Below are 18210 nucleotides of genomic sequence, written 5' to 3'. Positions count from 1 at the left end.
CTTGGTGCATGGAATTGGGATTTGAATTTGCAATGCTGTTTTCATATCTTTGCTTTCCCAACATGCCAAATGTTTTGTACTGTGACCTCTTAAAACATTTGTACAGTTGTCATTATGTATTCTATGTTGTCTTTAATTTCTTAATGATTCCTGTGGAAACTCACTTTACAAAGGAAATGAATTAATATATCAAATGTTGCATATTTATATTGCAGATAGCAAAATACATTAGTTGTGATTATTATTATGATTTGTGAAGTACAGCTCATATGTGCCAGGTTGTGTTACTTTCTATTCTCATACGTTTGGAAAATATAGTTAGCACATGTTTGAGACATTTCTAAATGGTTTAGACTTTATATTTATGGAAATATTTAATTGTTTTAAATGTATGTGTTTGTATTATTTCACTTATTGTATTAATTGTTTCCTGTAATTTAAAGAAAATGTGTCAATAAACGGGGAAATAAATGAGATAAATAAGATTAACGTTTCTTGTACGAAATGTTGCGCTTGTTTAAACTGAATATTAAGTAAAGCAATCACATAAAATCTGGTTAATCTGGTTATCTGGACGTAGTTTGTTTGAATAGCTGCAGGTCAACCCAGTGAATCTAGCGGAAAAACTAATATTTCTGACCGTTTCTGAGGTTCATAAATGACAAGATTATAATTTTTCAACGTCAAAGTGGTTATCACAGCACCACCATCAGGATAAACGAGGAAAATCCGATGGCGAAAGTTTGGATCATTGCAATTAATAAACGACGCAGCGTGGACGACAGCTCTCTCTCAACGTGATAAGAGATGGACAGTAGCCTTAGATGACTCCTTTCGCGATATATCTGATTTGAACAACACCGCACCTCACGTTTATCAGGCTGGACACCACACGAGCTTCTATAGATCTACTCTCGCGCAGTTACATACACGTACGCCGCCGCATCTGCGCAAAACTCGACCGTCTTCACTGTTTGTGTTATGAGACGCCTGTGAGCTACCGTTCAGGAGAGTTACGCAAACTCTAGCCATTGTTAAAGCAGAGGAGAAACCAACACAGCGCCACATTTGCTGGTATAAGACGAAAAAATCTGCTGTCTGCCCATGACAGCAAATCAACTGACACATTATGTTTCCAGCTAGCAGATATACAAGTCAAGGTAAAGTCCGTAAGCTAACGTGTTACTCTCTGAGCCGGCACATCGGTACAGTTTTACTCGGTGGAACGTCCCGATTTGCATGCTTACATGAGCCTCTCGTCAAAGTAACATTTTGAATATCTTGTTATTTGGTTTAAGTTTGCGTTAGGGCCAAGCCAACAGTACCATATGCCCGTTTATGTTAGCATGGAGCTAATATTTAGGTTAAAGTTCATGCAGAATATAGGTCACGAATTGTGCCCTTGCTCGAATTATACAATCACTTCACAGCAACAGTTTGGTTTTGTTTTTTAACGTGTCATGATTGTGATAGCTTTCCGAAAAGAAATGTAATACATTTTAGTAATTGCTTTTGGTGTTGAACTTGGTTCAAGCTACACACATCTGCACGCTAGCTAGCATGGTGGCACTGCTGTATATTTAGCAGTGTGACAGCTGGTGACGTCACCAGAACATTTCTTCATTCAGATATTCTCAGATATTAGATATATTTTAAAATGTGAAGATGTCCAGTTACTACACGATGTCAACAAACTTGCTCGTGTTTCTGTGATTATGTCGTTGTAATTAACAGTGTTTTGTCAATTGGTAACTTAAGTCTGAGCTAAATGCTACATGGACCGGTTTAAACTGGAGCCTATGGGGGAATTTGTTTGTTGTTTGCAGCCCGCAGGTGCATCAGGGCGTTGAAAACGGTACAAACAGAACATGGTACCGCTCAACTGTACAGAACAGTGCACAGACGGGCCTGCTCCTCTGTGTCCACACCACGCATCACTACACACTACACGATCCACCCACGGGAGAAAGATCCACGATGGGAAGGTAAGATCACCATCATCCATAAGAAACTGTAGAAAGAAGAGTTTTGCATTTTATTTTGTGTTTGTGTCCATCTTTGGCTTCATTTCACCTTAAGTGGCATCAGTTGTTGATCATGTCACTAACAACTCTATCAGATGTCGTATGTTTTGATTGATTTGATCGTTTTGTTGTTTTGATTTATAAATTCTCACATGACGATAAAGTATCTCCCTATGTTCCAGTGTTGAAGACTGACTTAACCCCTTTCAGTCATTCTTTTGTTGAGCAAATGCAGAGGAAACATGTTCTGATGATCCTGCTGCAGCTCATTTCGGAGCATGTAGGTGTAGATCTCTAGTGACTGGACCCAAATTTGTCCAAGCTGATCCTGAAGATGTTGTCGAGCATTCTAGCTGCACTCAGACTATGCCAGAAAACTCCACAGCTAATGAGAAGACTAAAGGAAATGTCTTCTATAAGCGTAGGTAGGGATAGGGCTCAATATTTAAGAATCACAAATGATCTCCAGGCTATTTTGCTGGAGAGAGAAAGGAGGCGTTATGCAAGCATATGTGCAAATTTTAGAGAGAGATCCACTGTTTACTGTAGTTTGTGAGCAGATGTGTAGTTTCACAGTGAGCGAGGGAAGGGGGCTTCACCTTAAAGCCTCACTTAATGCAGGAATGTTGCTTTCTTTGTTTCCTTTGCGAGCGGCAGAAACTCACACCTGAAGCAACCACAACACATTAAACCACAAGCAGCCAGTTTGTGCTTCAATGCAAATTCACTTTAATTAATGTCTCACCTGTGTGTCTACAATTCTGAGGTGCGCCTACCACATTATTATTCAACTCACTCCAAATCACACCTTCCACGCAAACAACACCCAAAGATAGGATCGCATAAATCAGACCGAAGTCCACGCTTTTTCTTAAGGCGGCAGACATGGACATGCATGTGGGTAATTCATTATTCTGTGAGAAATAGAATGTAAATATGCTTCTTTTACCAGAGCCATCAATTTCTACTCATTAGACGGTTGCATTGCCTCATGCCAACAGACTTATAGAAATCACGTAACATTAATAACGACAGTCACCGGTGCCAACAAACACAATCTCCGTTTGTTAATTTGAGAATCAGAATCCGCCGCTCATCTCTATCACCTGTCGCACATTTCTTTATGAAAAGTTCTTCTGTATTTCCGTTTCCTTTCCCAGGGGTCGAAATGGAACGATTTGCTGATGAGGCGGACGTGGTGATAGTCGGCGGGGGCCCGGCCGGCCTCTCGGCGGCCATTCGCCTGAAGCAACTGGCCAACGAACAGGAGAAGGAGCTGCGTGTGTGCCTGGTGGAGAAAGCCTCTCAGATCGGAGCGCACACTCTCTCGGGGGCCTGTCTGGAGCCCAGCGCCCTCACCGAGCTCATTCCTGACTGGAAGGAGCGAGGGGTGAGTGTGACCATGTTAACAATGCTTTGTTTAATATACAAACACACACTCCGATCCTATTCTCTGGTTGCGGCTGAATGATAACACACGCTGTGCTCTTATCTCAGGCACCTCTGAACACTCCAGTGACCGAAGACATATTCAGCATTTTAACAGAGAAATACAGAATTCCTGTTCCCATTTTGCCAGGTAAGAGATATTCATTTATTCTGTCTTTGTGAACACTTAGAGAGGTTGCTTTGTAAGCCGCACCATAGATCTTTGGACACGGATACAGCTTCTACTCCACCGAGTAAACATATATATAGTAAACATTATTTGCCATGGGATCAAATCTGAGTCACACCTAAGATTGTGAAGGGCTGAGATGGAATCTGAAACAGGCCAGAGTGTAGAGGAATGAAAAGTGACAAACAGGACGATTATGCATTTCAGCACAAGTTAATAGGCCTATATTATGATTTCTGACATATTTTGCATTTGAGAGACGACGTGTCTTGAACGTGTTTCAATGTGTTGCTCTGTCGTAACGACTAAGGGTCTGAACATTTCCTCTCACCGTCTATAGGTCTGCCCATGAGGAACCACGGTAACTATATTGTGAGGCTGGGGCACTTTGTGCGTTGGCTGGGGGAGCAGGCGGAGGAGCTGGGGGTTGAGCTGTACCCTGGATATGCTGCGTCTGAGGTAGGGTGATGGAGAAGAATTACCATGAGTTACAATGAACTGGATAATGTGATGACAATATGTGATGCAGAGGACACATTGATGAAATATACTATTAATTAAGAAAGAAAGAAAGGTACTTTATTGATCCCCCAGGGGAAATTATGTTCCCTCACCCGGTTGTTATTTTTCTACATGCATCAGTTGTACACAGGTTACGGAAACAAACAACATGCAGATGCCACATGATTTTAAAGTACAAGATAAAAACATTTTGGTAGACAGAACTCTTCATACTGCTGCTTATGCTTTTAGCTTAAGTGGTGGTAGAGGTTTGCTTCCTCTGCTCCACATATTTTGCACAGTGCCATCATTTGTAAATGGGTTTCGAGTTTAAAATGGAAGTAATGCAACACAACATGATATTAAATACAAGCTTTAGAGATGTGCTTAGCAAAAACTGAGGATAGTTTAAAGAGATTATGCTGTACAATCCATAGGAGCAATCATACATGCATTCTGCTTTGTAAAGCCTTGATGGGATTACATGTCTGGGCTCAGGTGTGTGTGGTTTATTTTCAATCAAACTGTGAGGGTGAAAGTCCTTGCAAATAAATAAATACACCTTAGAAACTATCTGTTATCTGCTTGGCTCGTTGGAAGTTACCGGGTCATTTGCGGAGGCGTGCTGGCTCCTTCACGCGCCAAATCTTCTTCACATGTCTGTCCAGCTCCCATTCTGTCTCAGGCTGCATGTCGCCTCTCATCAACCACAGCTTGGCACATCAACAACATCTTATCTTATCTATCTATCGCACAGGCAAAGAGCACCTGTAGGGAATCAAAGCTGCAAATCAGTGCTCATGCCTCTTTATGACATCATATAATTATAACACCATATATAAAAGCACACATAGCACATCTAAGACTGAACTGAAGAAAGGTTTCGTCCCCATTCACTTTTCTGTCAAACACATCTCACACACTGCTTCTCCCTCTGCGTCCAATGCTGTTTCTAAAAAAAATACACTACTCAGCCTGACGGTGATGATGATGATGATGCTGTAATTCAGGTCAAAATTACAGCCTTTGAAAGTCTGTGTTGTCTTGACGACACAAAGGCATAGTCAGCTTCCTTCATGATGTAATTTTTCGAGCCCAGCTGCTGCATCCGATCAAAAAACGATTGCGGATGTTAGTTGGTCCAAATGTCAGAAATGATAATAATGTACATACACGGTTATGATGAAGTGTATTCATCTCTCTGCATCAAGTGTTGGTCACCATCTGCATTTCTTTCATCAAGGTTTTGTTTCATGAAGACGGAAGCGTGAAAGGAATTGCTACCAATGATGTAGGCATCAGCAAGGACGGATCACCAAAGGTAATAATGTATACATTTATACTACATACTGTAATTATAAAGTTCTGTCAACACTTCTAACTGTTCATCCTGCCTCCTGGAGAGCAGATGCACACATGAATAGATATATTTGGAAATGTAGCACAAGGCGCAGCGGGGAATTTGAGCATCGCAGAACTCTTGAGATTTCTATTTACAAAGTCGGAAGGATTATTTTTCCGCCGCTCTCTGTGTGTGTGTGTGCCGTATTTATGCATCCTCTCTTCCACCCTGGTTTCAGGATATTTTTGAGAGGGGAATGGAGCTCCATGCAAAGGTCACACTGTTTGGAGAAGGCTGCCACGGCCACTTGGCAAAGCAGCTGTACAAGCAATTCAACCTGCGGGAGAACTGTGAGCCGCAGACCTACGCTATTGGCCTGAAGGAGGTAATCAACATGTTAATAACAGTGCTTTGCTTTAGGGCTGCACCTAATGATTATTTTCTAACGATTAATCTACAGATTATTTTCTAACGATTAATCTACAGATTATTTTCTAACGATTAATCTACAGATTATTTTCTAACGATTAACCTACAGATTATTTTCTCGATTAGTCGATTAATCATTAAATTATATTTATTACGCAATATAACAATGATGTCCCCCAAAATAAATATCAAATTTATCTGAATACTCAATACTGAATATTGAGTATTCAGTATTGAGTCGATTTACGTCGACGCATCACCCCACCCCCGCCCGCTTGTCGCTAACTCGGGTTCACTTTGCCAGGTGTGGACGATCGAGGAGAAGAAGTGGAGGCCGGGCAGAGTGGAGCATTCGGTGGGCTGGCCCCTGAACAGGAACACGTACGGCGGATCCTTCCTTTACCACCTGAACGAAGGAGAGCCTCTGGTGGCCTTAGGGTTCGTGGTGAGTGGCGTTGCGGGGGTCGTTTACACAGACTGGCAGTTCCCAGATGACGTGACTTAATGTGAAAGCTGATCAGGAGGCGCTGAGTCAGCTGTCTCAGCCGAATCCCACAGGCTGTGAGTTAAATGTTCAGCTTAGGGCAGTTCTTTATATTAAGAGATTTAAAAAAGCGAAAGGCCAAAAATAAGCCTTGAGTACTGTCTAGGGCAGGTCTAGCTAAGAACTGAATGTCCACGGGACCCCTAATGACGCTTATCTTAATGGCATCTTTGTGATTCCAGGCTTACTTACCAACTTAAGCATTTTTTCAAACATTCAAAGTGATTGTAGGATTCATTTCCGGTCATTATACTTATATTTACACCAAACTGAGAGTCCTTCTTCTGATGCCCGTGTGTCATTCAGTGCTAATTCAGTTGTTTGAGACAGATGCAATAGAGAGAATAGGCAATAATAAACATTCACAATGATGTTGAAATTGACACAAAGCTGGGAAAAAGAGGGTTAATCTCTATTGGTAAGGGTAAGATGTTTTTTTTTTACATTTTCCACAGTGATTGAGGCAAAATGTTGAAGGTGAAGTGGCTCTCTCTCTCCCATTCTCTCTCTCTCTCTCTCTCTCTCTCTCTCATCGTCTTCCTCAAACGACAATGACGCAGTAAATACATTTTGTTGAACACGTCAATACCGTGCTGTAGGTTGCAGCCTTTCCATTCAGCGCTGTCACACAAAACCTTCATTGGAATAGGGACTTTGATTGACACTGTGTGATTCAATGAAAGAGATAATGAAATCCATTGTAAACGTTCATGTTTTTCTTATAAAACCTCAAGTAATTGCTTTGGGTTTGTGAATGTTGTGGGTTAAGAAAGTATCTCACGACACAATACAAAGCAAAGCAATCTCACAGCAGATGGTATATTATCTACCCAGGTGGGGATCAAATCAATCCAAGCATTTCTCAGAAGTGTCATCGCTCTGAGCACTTTAATTGGACAATTTCACAACCTTAACTTTCTCTTTTCTCACCAAAGGTCGGTTTGGACTACAGCAACCCGTACCTGAGCCCCTTCAGAGAGTTTCAGCGCTGGAAGCATCATCCCTCTGTTGCGCCCACCCTGGAGGGAGGCCAGAGGATCGCTTATGGAGCCCGAGCCCTGAACGAAGGAGGATTTCAGGTGCCTAACTGTGCCGCTCACAGGATGCTCATTATTGAGAAGTATCAAATATCTATTCGATGGGAAGTGTTCCAAACAGAATTGATGGTGACCCTCTTCTTTCTCTTCGTCTCCAGTCTATTCCAGAGCTGACGTTCCCAGGAGGGATTCTCATTGGCTGCAGTCCCGGCTTCATGAACGTCCCAAAGATCAAAGGCACTCACACGGCGATGAAGAGCGGCATGCTGGCTGCCGAGGCCATTTTCCCCAAACTCACAGCGGAGAGTCCCGATTCAGAAACTGCAGGTACCAAATCAACACATAAGTAATAACAGTAGCCACGTTTTCTATTTTATTTCAGTGTCGTTTAAATAAAGCGGTTATCAAACTAAAGGCAGAGAAAGTGCACCGAGGAAGAGGAAGAGTTATAGCCGATTTATGTTGATGTAATTGTTTGTGTCTAATCTCCAGCTCACAGAGAGAAATGGCAATTTACTATTCCTGAAGCTTTCCACTATCAATTGACTGAGACAGAAACGAGAGGCTTTCTTCTGTTTCAAGGGCAAACAGAATAAATACAAACTTTTCATTCATAAAGCAGTAAAGCTCACCAGGCCGGGGGAAGTTGCCTCTTTATCTCCCATACGGAATTAAAACGCTTTGTGCTTCTAAGAGCAGCAAAACAGAAATTCAAGTTCATTTAGTTGATCAAGATGTTATTCCTTCCAAGGACTCCATGTACCCGAGTACGCCGAGGCACTGAAGGATTCGTGGGTGTGGAAAGAGCTGCATTCAGTGAGAAACATCAGGCCGTCCTTCCACAATTACTTCGGCCTGTACGGTGGCATGGTCTACACTGGAATCTTCTACTGGATCTTCAGAGGCAAAGAGCCATGGACAATCAAACACTGTGGCAAGTATCTTAACTTAAGAACCAGGATGGGCCTGTCCAGAGTCACAGAGTGCAGAATTCAGTCACATGAACTCACTGCCAAATGATTTAAGAGTTATTGATCACATTGTTTGTGGTGTACTATACCAATAAACTCCTCTGTGGTGTTTCAGGTACCGACGCTGCTCAACTGAAACCGGCTAAAGATTGCACGCCGATTGAATACCCCAAGCCTGATGGCAAAATCAGCTTTGACCTGCTTTCCTCTGTGGCTCTGAGCGGCACCAATCACGAGGGGGACCAGCCGGCCCATCTGACCCTAAAGGATGACAACATTCCGGTGGCTAGGAATTTGGGCATATACGACGGACCGGAGCAACGCTTCTGCCCTGCAGGTAAAAGCCACAGCGCAAATATACATCAAGGCTCAAAGGCAAATGTCTCACAGCCGTCTCACCTGACAGAACCACAGTATAGGGAGTTGAGTAGGAACCATAAGAACAAGACTGAACAAGGATTTCGGCACAGGATGCTGCAGTGCAATGTAGCAGGGCATTAGGAGGTCCATCCCCAAGAAAACTATAATTTTCACATTATTTTGGAACATCAGCATTGCAATGGTTGTGAAAAATAAACCCACTGTATGTTGCATTCGGGTACATGCACTTTTACATGTAGGAGCGTCTGCATTTAACTGTCAGAAACGCCCAAGAGGTGCTTTGCTGGAGTTGAAATTAAAGCACATCACTCGCAGATCTCACAGCCATCTTATAAGCTCTCTAGCTTCTTGTTGCCGTCTGTAAAAACCTTTTCACAAAATGTTAGTATAGCGTACTGCCAGATGGAGAACACATTAGTAGTCCCCATGTGGTCTAATAAAGGTTTATCTTCTCTTATCTGAAAACTGCTGGTGCTCTTCCATTAATCCCTTCCAAAAAACGCTTTTTTTCACAGATAATATTCTTATGAAGAATTATCTTTGGACACCATCTTTAATATGATACTAACAGTGATGAGCACAGGCTAAAAATAAACCAGAACGGGAACAGAGAGCTCAAAACAGTTAAACAGTGTGTCTGAAAGCCTGTAGGAACTAAAACACGCTCCCAACTGTTAGAGAAACGTCTTTCGCTGCCTGTAGCTAGACAGACGTGTGCGGCCCATAAATAAATAACATAACGGTATTTATTTATAGGCAGACCAAAGAAGTATCGATATTTGTCTTCCTTGGGACCTTAAACTTCAGGTTAACGGAACAAAGCTCGACTAAGGCCTCGAGCAAAACAAACAGACAGACAGAACTAACTGGACAAATTACACTTAATGGGGGTTTGTTTACTCGGGGCCAGCCTACACAGACAAGCAGGGGGAAGGGAGAAACAATAATCCTGTACAGCAAACAGAGCTCTTCTAAATAAGGATTAAACTCAATTAATCATTAACTAATATCTCTCTGCTGCTATTATTTAAACTGAATTAAATAATTAAAGTCCAAAGGAGCCTTATTAAAGATAATAGTTGATAATAGATCTCTCCCCTCTTGAAGCACTCGTTGGTTGGCATCGTCCACTTCCTGTTTGTAGCCTGAGAGCTCAGCCTTCAGTGCATCTCTCAGGCCCAGGGAGGACTCTGTGTGTGTGAGGGAAAGTAATTATAAATTCAAGATTAAATCAACAGGATGTTACAAAAATGCAGGAAACATAACTATATTTAAATAGTGAGCCGTATGAAAAAAGAGGCTGTGTGTCGTGATATTATTTGAAATCTTTCTCTCAATTGTGAGACCATGAATTTAATGAGTGGAAGTTGATGAAAGCCGTTTTTCACTTTGCCTGACAGAACGCATTTCTGATAATAGACGCAGACGCCTGAACGCAAATCATAGTCACGCTCATCATCCATCTCCCCTTTTGCTCCCCGCCAGGTGTGTACGAGTACGTTCCCTTGGATACAGGAGAGGGGATGAGGTTGCAGATCAATGCTCAGAACTGTGTCCACTGTAAAACATGCGACATCAAGGACCCCAGCCAAAACATCAACTGGGTTGTGCCCGAGGGCGGTGGCGGACCCGCCTACAACGGAATGTAAACGGCTCGTTTGGGTTTTTTTTAATTATTTACTTTTTATTAGGAGACAGATGCATTCAAGGGTAATCTTGGCCAGCCTCAAGTACTCAAAATCAAGAACGCTAAACACAAGTGTGAATTTTTTCATAGACGTCTAATCCATGTATGACACAGTGAGGTTAGGAGTTACTGGGGACTGCAAGGGTCTGAACAGACATAAAGATGAAGTCAAAAACACCAGTTATGGAAAACAAATGTTAAAGTTATTAAGCCACAGCTGCGATATCCTGAGTATGGGCATTGAGAAGGAGTTTAAGTTAAGGTTAGAGAGAGTTGTGGCTTATTTGTGTTTGTATTGGAAATGATCAAGCTTGACCAACTGTACTAGTTAATATTTAATTCAAAGTTGCGAGTAACCATGTGAGATATTTCATCACGGTGCCTATATGAGTGTGTCAGAACTGCAGGTATCGTTTTTTTTATAACACAGACAGCCTTTGATCTGCAAAGTATTGTACATAATGTCACAAACTGATAGAATCAGTGGTAATGAACAATGGGGGACACAGCTGTATTGTTTCAGTTTATTCACATCTGTAAAAAAACATAATAAATAAAAACAGACAGATGGATGTGGATGGTTTGTTCCGCGTCAGGATGCTGCATAATGTGGTAGCGCACAATTCTGCCCCTTTCAGCTGCTTTCAAACTCCACCGCTCCACTTTCAGATGTATTAAGAAATAACTCCTGTCATGCATTACTCAAACAAATTAATACAGGGAAACCAGCTGTCAGAATACAGGCGGGCCAAATATCAGTTATTTCTTCGTAGAAATACGAAATGTGCCAGCAGAAAAACGTGAAAGAACCTGCCGCCAAAAAACAAATGTTCTCCTGTTACACTCCTCTGCATATTCCAGTAAACCAGTAATACATCTGCTTCTGCTGCTGAACAGCGTTACCCAGAGGCGCTCACGCAAACATTTTGGCATAGATCTTCTTCTCTTTCTCCTTCTCCTCCTGGACCTTCATCTGGACTCTCTTCATCTCGTTGATGATTGCTATCAAAGAGAAGACACTGATTAATATTCGAATTAAACGTTGGAACAAATCTGTACATGCGTTTTTGTCACAAATAAGATTTCTAATGTTGCTCTATTGATTTTCTCGTGACAAAGAAACGCTCTTCTAAAGGCACCGAAGTACCGTGCAACACACTGATTAAACACCATCACCCAGCCAGGAAATGAGAAGATGAAGAGATTTGAAACATTGACTCAGGTTCAGAGACCCCAGAGTCACTTCTTCTCTCAATTCTCTAGACTTTAAGCCTTCAGAAGTTGTGATTTTAAAGAAAGTGATGCTTTAAAAATATGCTACAAAAAGCTTGTGATGATTATTATACTTCATCCAGAGAATAGTGTGGACTGAACTGTGTCCTCAGCGTCTCAGCCGAGCTGTGATGAAGCTCCCTAACTAAACACCATTTCAGCTCATCACAGTAATGGCAGCCCTGAAACTGAACTCCAGATTCTCATGAATAAGTTAAATAATTGTGACTCCCCACTCATTTCCCCTAATAAAGATGGATCGCACGGAGCCAAACACTTCCAGTACTTAATGTGCTTGTATTCTGTATTTGAAAAACATGCGTGTGAACATCGCCAACATGTTGAAACAAATACGGAAGAAGCAAACTGAATGTTCTGCTACTGTTTCGGCATTTAAACAACACAAAGCCAGAGCCGAGAAGATGAGAGTGAGAAAGAACAATAACCCCACCTTTGTCTTCTGGAGTGATCCCCTGACCTTTCTTCAGATCAACCTGTAAGAATGACGGTACAACATAGAATTGAAAATCAAGCAAACCTGCCCCTGGTATGGAGTTGCTCCTACATCAACACACTTCAATCCTGTCTAACAGAGGAGACTACATGAAGCTAAATGTCACGTTGCCTGTTGTGTGTTTTGCTCACCATGGCTTTGCTGTATTCCTTTAAGCCCTGCCAGGCCTGAGCCCGGCGGAAAAGTGCCTTAGTGCTGGACGGATCCAACTCCAGAGCCTGCAAGATAAAAATCAAACTTAAACCCTTTACTAAGTTGTATTTATTCAAGTGTTGAGTTGTATTGAGCACATGTATTTCTCATGTATCAGTCATTCTGCCTGTGCTCACCTCATTGCAGCTGTCCAGAGCTTCTTGCCACAGCTGCATCTTCAGCTTGCATGCTGCTGTGTTGAGGAAGCAGCTGAGGGCGGTAGGCTCCAGCTTCTGCTGCCCTTCCTCCTCCAGATGATCGCCGCTCGCCTCCAGATACCTGCACGGGTACAAATCAAATGTGATGGAAGTGGATGGGGAAGACCAGACGAACTGCTTGAGTGAAACACAAAAGGGCTTCACAGACTTCTGGAAGAGCCAGATAAAGGTCATCTGCCACAAATTGGCCACATACAGTTTATAGCGACTGTACATTTCAGCCACTCTCTTTTCATAAAAGCTACTGTTCTGCACACTTTAGCCCCTGGTTTCTCTACTGTCCACACACCCAGTACACTTCACATGGAGTTGAACTTTCAGGGGTGAAGGTTCCAACTCCCTCTCCATTTTCTTTGGCTTCTCTTATCACAATAACTCAATGTCCCTGATAATAGCTGACTCATGACCATTTTGCACCCCCTACTGGTATGGAGTGGCACTTGCTTCTTATGAACTATACTGGTGAGAGTATTTTAACTTTAACTTGATGCCTTAAATGGTCTACAAAATCTATTTATTTGTATGTCTGCAGAGAGAGGTCATTCACAACAACACTTGGAGTTACCAGCCCTCAGCACACAATCCACCAAGATCATCTCTGAGACCAAGTGTAATGTTTTTAAGCGTCCAAGAGCTCAGTTGGACTCAGTGAAAGAGATGTGTCAATCTGCAGCACCCCCACATGCTTCTTTACCTGAGAGCTTTGCCGTATTTCCTGACAGCAGATTTCCAGTCTTGACTCTTGAAGAGATTGTTTCCAATATTCTTCAAATCCTCAGCGACGGCGAGGACTTTGTCCACCTACAAGCACAAATACAGTTTGACATCAACCTCCCCGAGAGGAAAAGAAAATTCACCTGAAGACCAAGCAACCTCCTGCACTACCTACATCTTTAAAGTCGATGTCGGCGTCCTCTGGGAAGTCCGGGTGGGCGTCCCCTGATCCGTCCACTGAGGCGGCGCCCCAGCTGTCCCCGTCCTTATGCTCACCGCAGTCGGCTATGAAGCATGGCTGCAAGCAGATGGTAGAGAAGTATGAAATGTTTAGAGTAAAAAACGTATTGCAGCATTTAAGCACGATACATTCCATGATTTTGCATTTTTTACTAACAATGCACAATGTGTGTGTCTGGATGCCCGGAGGCTATGCCGCAAGTAATCCGTAAATATAGATGTATTCTTTTAATCATCACCCAGCAGCCAAGATGAATTTGTAATGCTCTTATGGGAATTGAGTTCAAAGACATTTCCATATTTCCCATTTAAAATGAGTTACCCGAGCCAAAACTGTAGGAAAATCTACTGAAACAAGATCTACAATATGTATATACAATTACACTTCATCTATTCATCTCAGGTTCTATATGGAATGGAGTAAAAGAGATCAGTATGATGTCTAAAACACATGATTATGTTTTAACAAATCTATTTTTAAAGAGCGGTAGTCACTTCTGTCACACTGCGAATGTAATTTTGTCCCTGAAGCTCTGGACAGCTGTGGGAATGATGTACCTTTACGGGAGCGTCCTCGTTGGTGTCCATGGCCTCTAGCAGTTTGGCCACGCCCATCCCCTTCAGCACCTGGCCGAAGACCACGTGCTTATCGTCCAGGTGCGGCGTGGGCACGGTGGTGATGAAGAACTGGGAGCCGTTGGTGTCGGGCCCGGCGTTGGCCATGCTCAGCAGACCCACCTTGTCGTGCTGCCCCGGAGATAAACAAAAAAAAAAGGTGAAACGGTCGCACAACCAACCGGGGAAGACTTTCAAATGTTCAGACCAAACCATCACCGCTTGGTACCTTGTACTGGAAGTTTTCATCCTCAAACTTCTCCCCGTAGATGCTCTCGCCTCCGGTGCCGTTGTGGTTGGAGAAGTCCCCTCCTTGGATCATGAACTGCTTGATGACTGCCGGTGACAAATTAGGAACCAAATGAGTTTACACGCTCATCGTGCAGCGTTGATACAAAAACAGGCAACGTTCAGAACGCTTTAGGCTTCTCTTACTTCTCACACACAATTACATCCAAATACATTACTAGAGTTACATTTAAAGTAGTTTGGTGGTTGTGAGTGTTGTTGTGAGTGAATCAGAGGGATGATGGGTGTGTTTTACAATTAATAACTATAAATACACACAAAATGAAGCCAGGGAAACATTTATATCCCATTTCTTAATTTCCCAGGCTATGAGACCATAATGGGAAAACCTGACCTGTTGCAAAGTGAATGTGTGCGTGTGTGTGTGTGTGCGTGTGTGTGTGTGTGTGTGTGTGTGTATAAACAACAACAATACAATATTCAGCCTTCCTTCCAAAATAAGTTGCTCCTTCCAAACTACTTTTTTTACTCTAAATGCAGATGTGAATGCTTTTTTTCTTTTTCTTTACTTCTATGGAACGGGCATCCTTTGAAGTGAAGCGGCTTCCCGGTGGATTTGCCGGTTCCTTTCTCCCCGGTGCAGAGCGCGCGGAAGTTCTCAGCCGTCTTGGGAGTAACATCAGCAAAGAGCTCGAAAACTATCCGGCCAACTGGGGACACACAAAGAAACAGAGTTAGAAAGAGAAAACTGCCTGTGGGCCACCTGATAACAGTTTGGACCCAAAATCAGGTTTGCTTTTGCTTTCAACATTTTTAGTTAAAACGACATATAGACCCAGTAGTGCTTTAACCCTTTACATCATGGAGGACACTGCTGAAGTCACACATCAAATTAAATTCATCATCGGGACACAGAACACACAGTTAAAGAATGACTTTAATGTGAGTTAATTAGTGTTACATTGAAATCTAGAAGAGAATCATTGAAAAGTAGAAGTAAATGTGTATTAGGAATAGAAAAAGAATGAAAGGAAGGAAGGAAGGAAGGAGTGGATGAAATCTGATCCTGGTGATATTTTAGGAGTGTATCTCCCTCACACACATGGACTCTGGAACTACAAAGAACCTACATACTACAAGTCTACATAAGCCAGATAAATGTGTTTGTAGTGTTTTAAATGCAGAAGAGAAGAAGCAGACAGTAAATACTACATAAATAAGTATGAGTAGGCTTCATAAACTGAGTGAATCTACTACATCTATTTAGATTACATGGATTTGTATAGTTATGTAATGTGGAAACATTAAGGAATTCGCGTTATAACTACATTTAATTTGTCCAAAGCACAATGGGCCTTCGAGAACTAAATTGATGCTTTGACTGGAAATATACAGATAACTAACAGTAGCTAGGTTTATTTCAGCATTAAGGTGTGTTAAGATACGATTATGTTTGAAATTCATTGACAATTAAAGATGACTATGGCTATGAATGAATAATAACAGTGCTTATGCAGCATAGTTAGATGTTACTGTGGCAGACAAACGAACCACACGTGCTTTATCATTCGTCAATTCAAGTCAATCTATAAATAAACACAATATACTTGACTTATACTATTGTAGCATTATTACAAGCATCAACACAACTAGATAACGAAATCCTCAGTTATGACTTTTATTGTAGTCGGTTAATAAAATCGGGGTGTTTTCTAGAATGTCACAGGAAGGAGTCATGGTGCTAAGCTAACAAGCTAACAGTTAAACCTGCCCCGGGATAAGTGTCTTTTTATATTAAATATGTCCTGACCTCTTTCTCCGTCAATGTCCACGTCGAAGAACACACGCGGGTTTTCAGCGTTTGTAGGCTTGGTGGGCGGTGTGGGGTGAGACATTTTCAAACGACAACTGGATTTAAGACACTTTTATTAGCGAGGTAAGCTAGCGGGCAGCGACCGGCTTCAGATCAGCGTCAAGACAACGAACAACGTAAAACATTAAACTTCCGATTAAAACTTCAAAGTAAAACCCCAACTATGATAACCTGTTACATCCTGTGTGAGTTCTACAAAGTAAAACTAAACGCTGACATATGCCATCCTCAACTTTAATCTAAAAACTAAAATACAGGATGCAATGTTTTTAGATGATGTCTTTTTCACAGTCTTTACTTATATTCAAGGTCAGGCCGTGTTATAAAATTCGAAAATGTTAAATCAAAGATAAGGAAAAAGTTAAAACTGTTACTTCTATTTTTCCACCAATTGTTAAAAAGCTTTTCCACTTTTCACATTTTTTCTTTTATCATAACACTATGGCTGTGGCGTAATCAGGAACATACTCAGGATGATAAGATAGAAATGACACTACCTCATAATTAGGAAATACATCACAATATATCATAAGTATCACTTAGCACATCATAATTAATATTCTAATAATTATGAAATATGATATACTCATTATGAAACACAATAAAATGCTGTTTCATTTAGAAAAAAACATCCCAGTTACTTAACTAAAGTCATGACATGCTACTAATTGTGAGATATTATCTCATAAATGGATAATTTTGAGATATTAAATGAAATCAATGCACTGCCTCATTCAATAATAAAGTAATTGTATATTTGTTGTGAGGTATATAGCAAAACTAGTCATTATTATATATGGTCTATATGGGGATCCTGTGGAGGAAGCCCCTCAGGACCCCCAAAGTCGATGGACATACTGTGGACAAATATTGAACCACAATATGCCTTAGGATAGATATCAGTTTGAGGGCAGCCAATTGCAGTGCTAATATCACCAAGAAATTGCTGTCACTGCTATCTACACTTGACATGAGTGCATGTGATTGCTTTAGCCCCGGGGATGGATTACAAAACCCCTCAGACATACTCAGCCAACACTGTTATAGTGGGAAGGCGGGGATCTCTGTTAAGAACACTCCTTATCTGATCGATTTGAATTCAGATAGAGAATCTTCAGGATGAGGAATTTGTCATCTACCACCTGTCACAGTTTAAGATGAGTTATGACACTTCAAGGTGTCTTCAAGAACCTGGTCCAATGTGTGGATCTGAACTGTCACAGGTAGAAATGTGCAAAACAATAATCAGGTGTACTCAATATAACAATATGAGTAAATTGCTCCTGGAATGTGCACAGGCATGATGTAGGACGTTAGAAGTGAAACAGTTAAAAAGTCATTATGGGGATTAAGAGCTGTTTAATCAAACTTGACACATCTCATTAACAGGCAGGTCCCCCGTCCACGGTAGGTGGTAGAATCCCATCTGTCGTCAGCTCTGACTCTTCTTGTGAAACTTGGTGCTGACTTGTTGAGAATCATCCATCACATTCTTTCTAAGAAGACAAAACAACCCTTATAGGCATTTTAAGCCACCATGTGATGGGGAAAGCAATCAATCACTGACCTGCAGGGTGTGTTTGTTGTAATTGGCTTAATTCTCTCTTCCACTGGTTAAAGATTCACTCCACAGAAAGCCATTTATTTATCAGCTTGTTACCTTTTTTGAGCACTACAAGCAATTTCCCTCAGGTTTTCCCTATTGTTGTGAATAGGAAAAAAGCATTAAAGAGGCCCTGATAACCAGAGTGACACTGCATACATACATTGTTGGGCCTTTCTGATTCTT

The 18210-nt window shown here is 41.6% G+C and overlaps 2 protein-coding genes across 2 annotated transcripts; one reads left to right on the top strand and one right to left on the bottom strand.

Moving 5' to 3' along the window:
* Window positions 1-951: 951 nt before the first annotated feature.
* etfdh (electron transfer flavoprotein dehydrogenase) lies at window positions 952-11102 on the top strand. Its single transcript, XM_076149026.1, has 13 exons — window positions 952-1160; window positions 1827-1985; window positions 3185-3414; window positions 3522-3603; window positions 3983-4101; window positions 5387-5464; window positions 5724-5870; window positions 6219-6359; window positions 7394-7537; window positions 7654-7822; window positions 8247-8429; window positions 8582-8803; window positions 10333-11102. Exons 1-13 carry the CDS (start codon window positions 1130-1132, stop codon window positions 10494-10496), a joined length of 1869 nt encoding a protein of 622 aa, XP_076005141.1. The 5' UTR covers window positions 952-1129; the 3' UTR covers window positions 10497-11102.
* Window positions 11045-16532, bottom strand: ppid (peptidylprolyl isomerase D). Its single transcript, XM_076149027.1, has 10 exons — window positions 16359-16532; window positions 15118-15258; window positions 14529-14635; window positions 14243-14431; window positions 13620-13742; window positions 13425-13531; window positions 12650-12791; window positions 12452-12538; window positions 12258-12300; window positions 11045-11536 (listed from the first exon to the last, which is right to left on the bottom strand). Exons 1-10 carry the CDS (start codon window positions 16441-16443, stop codon window positions 11448-11450), a joined length of 1113 nt encoding a protein of 370 aa, XP_076005142.1. The 5' UTR covers window positions 16444-16532; the 3' UTR covers window positions 11045-11447.
* Window positions 16533-18210: the final 1678 nt, after the last annotated feature.

Source organism: Genypterus blacodes, unplaced genomic scaffold (genome assembly GCF_046128005.1).
Source record: "Genypterus blacodes isolate CSIRO-AG114 ecotype Tasmania unplaced genomic scaffold, CSIRO-AGI_Gbla_v1 ptg000044l_1, whole genome shotgun sequence".
Lineage (NCBI taxonomy): Eukaryota > Metazoa > Chordata > Actinopteri > Ophidiiformes > Ophidiidae > Genypterus > Genypterus blacodes.
This window is presented reverse-complemented; position numbering and strand designations above follow the sequence as displayed.

Coding starts and splice junctions, on each gene's coding strand:
- etfdh (XM_076149026.1), top strand. CDS start 1,130: ATGTTTCCAGCTAGCAGATATACAAGTCAAG. Junction 6,360..7,393: donor TGGTGGCCTTAGGGTTCGTG/GTGAGTGGCGTT, acceptor TTCTCACCAAAG/GTCGGTTTGGACTACAGCAA. Junction 7,823..8,246: donor TCCCGATTCAGAAACTGCAG/GTACCAAATCAA, acceptor ATTCCTTCCAAG/GACTCCATGTACCCGAGTAC.
- ppid (XM_076149027.1), bottom strand. CDS start 16,443: ATGTCTCACCCCACACCGCCCACCAAGCCTACAAACGCTGAAAACCCG. Junction 15,259..16,358: donor GGACATTGACGGAGAAAGAG/GTCAGGACATAT, acceptor GTGTGTCCCCAG/TTGGCCGGATAGTTTTCGAG. Junction 14,432..14,528: donor ATGAAAACTTCCAGTACAAG/GTACCAAGCGGT, acceptor TCTCCGGGGCAG/CACGACAAGGTGGGTCTGCT.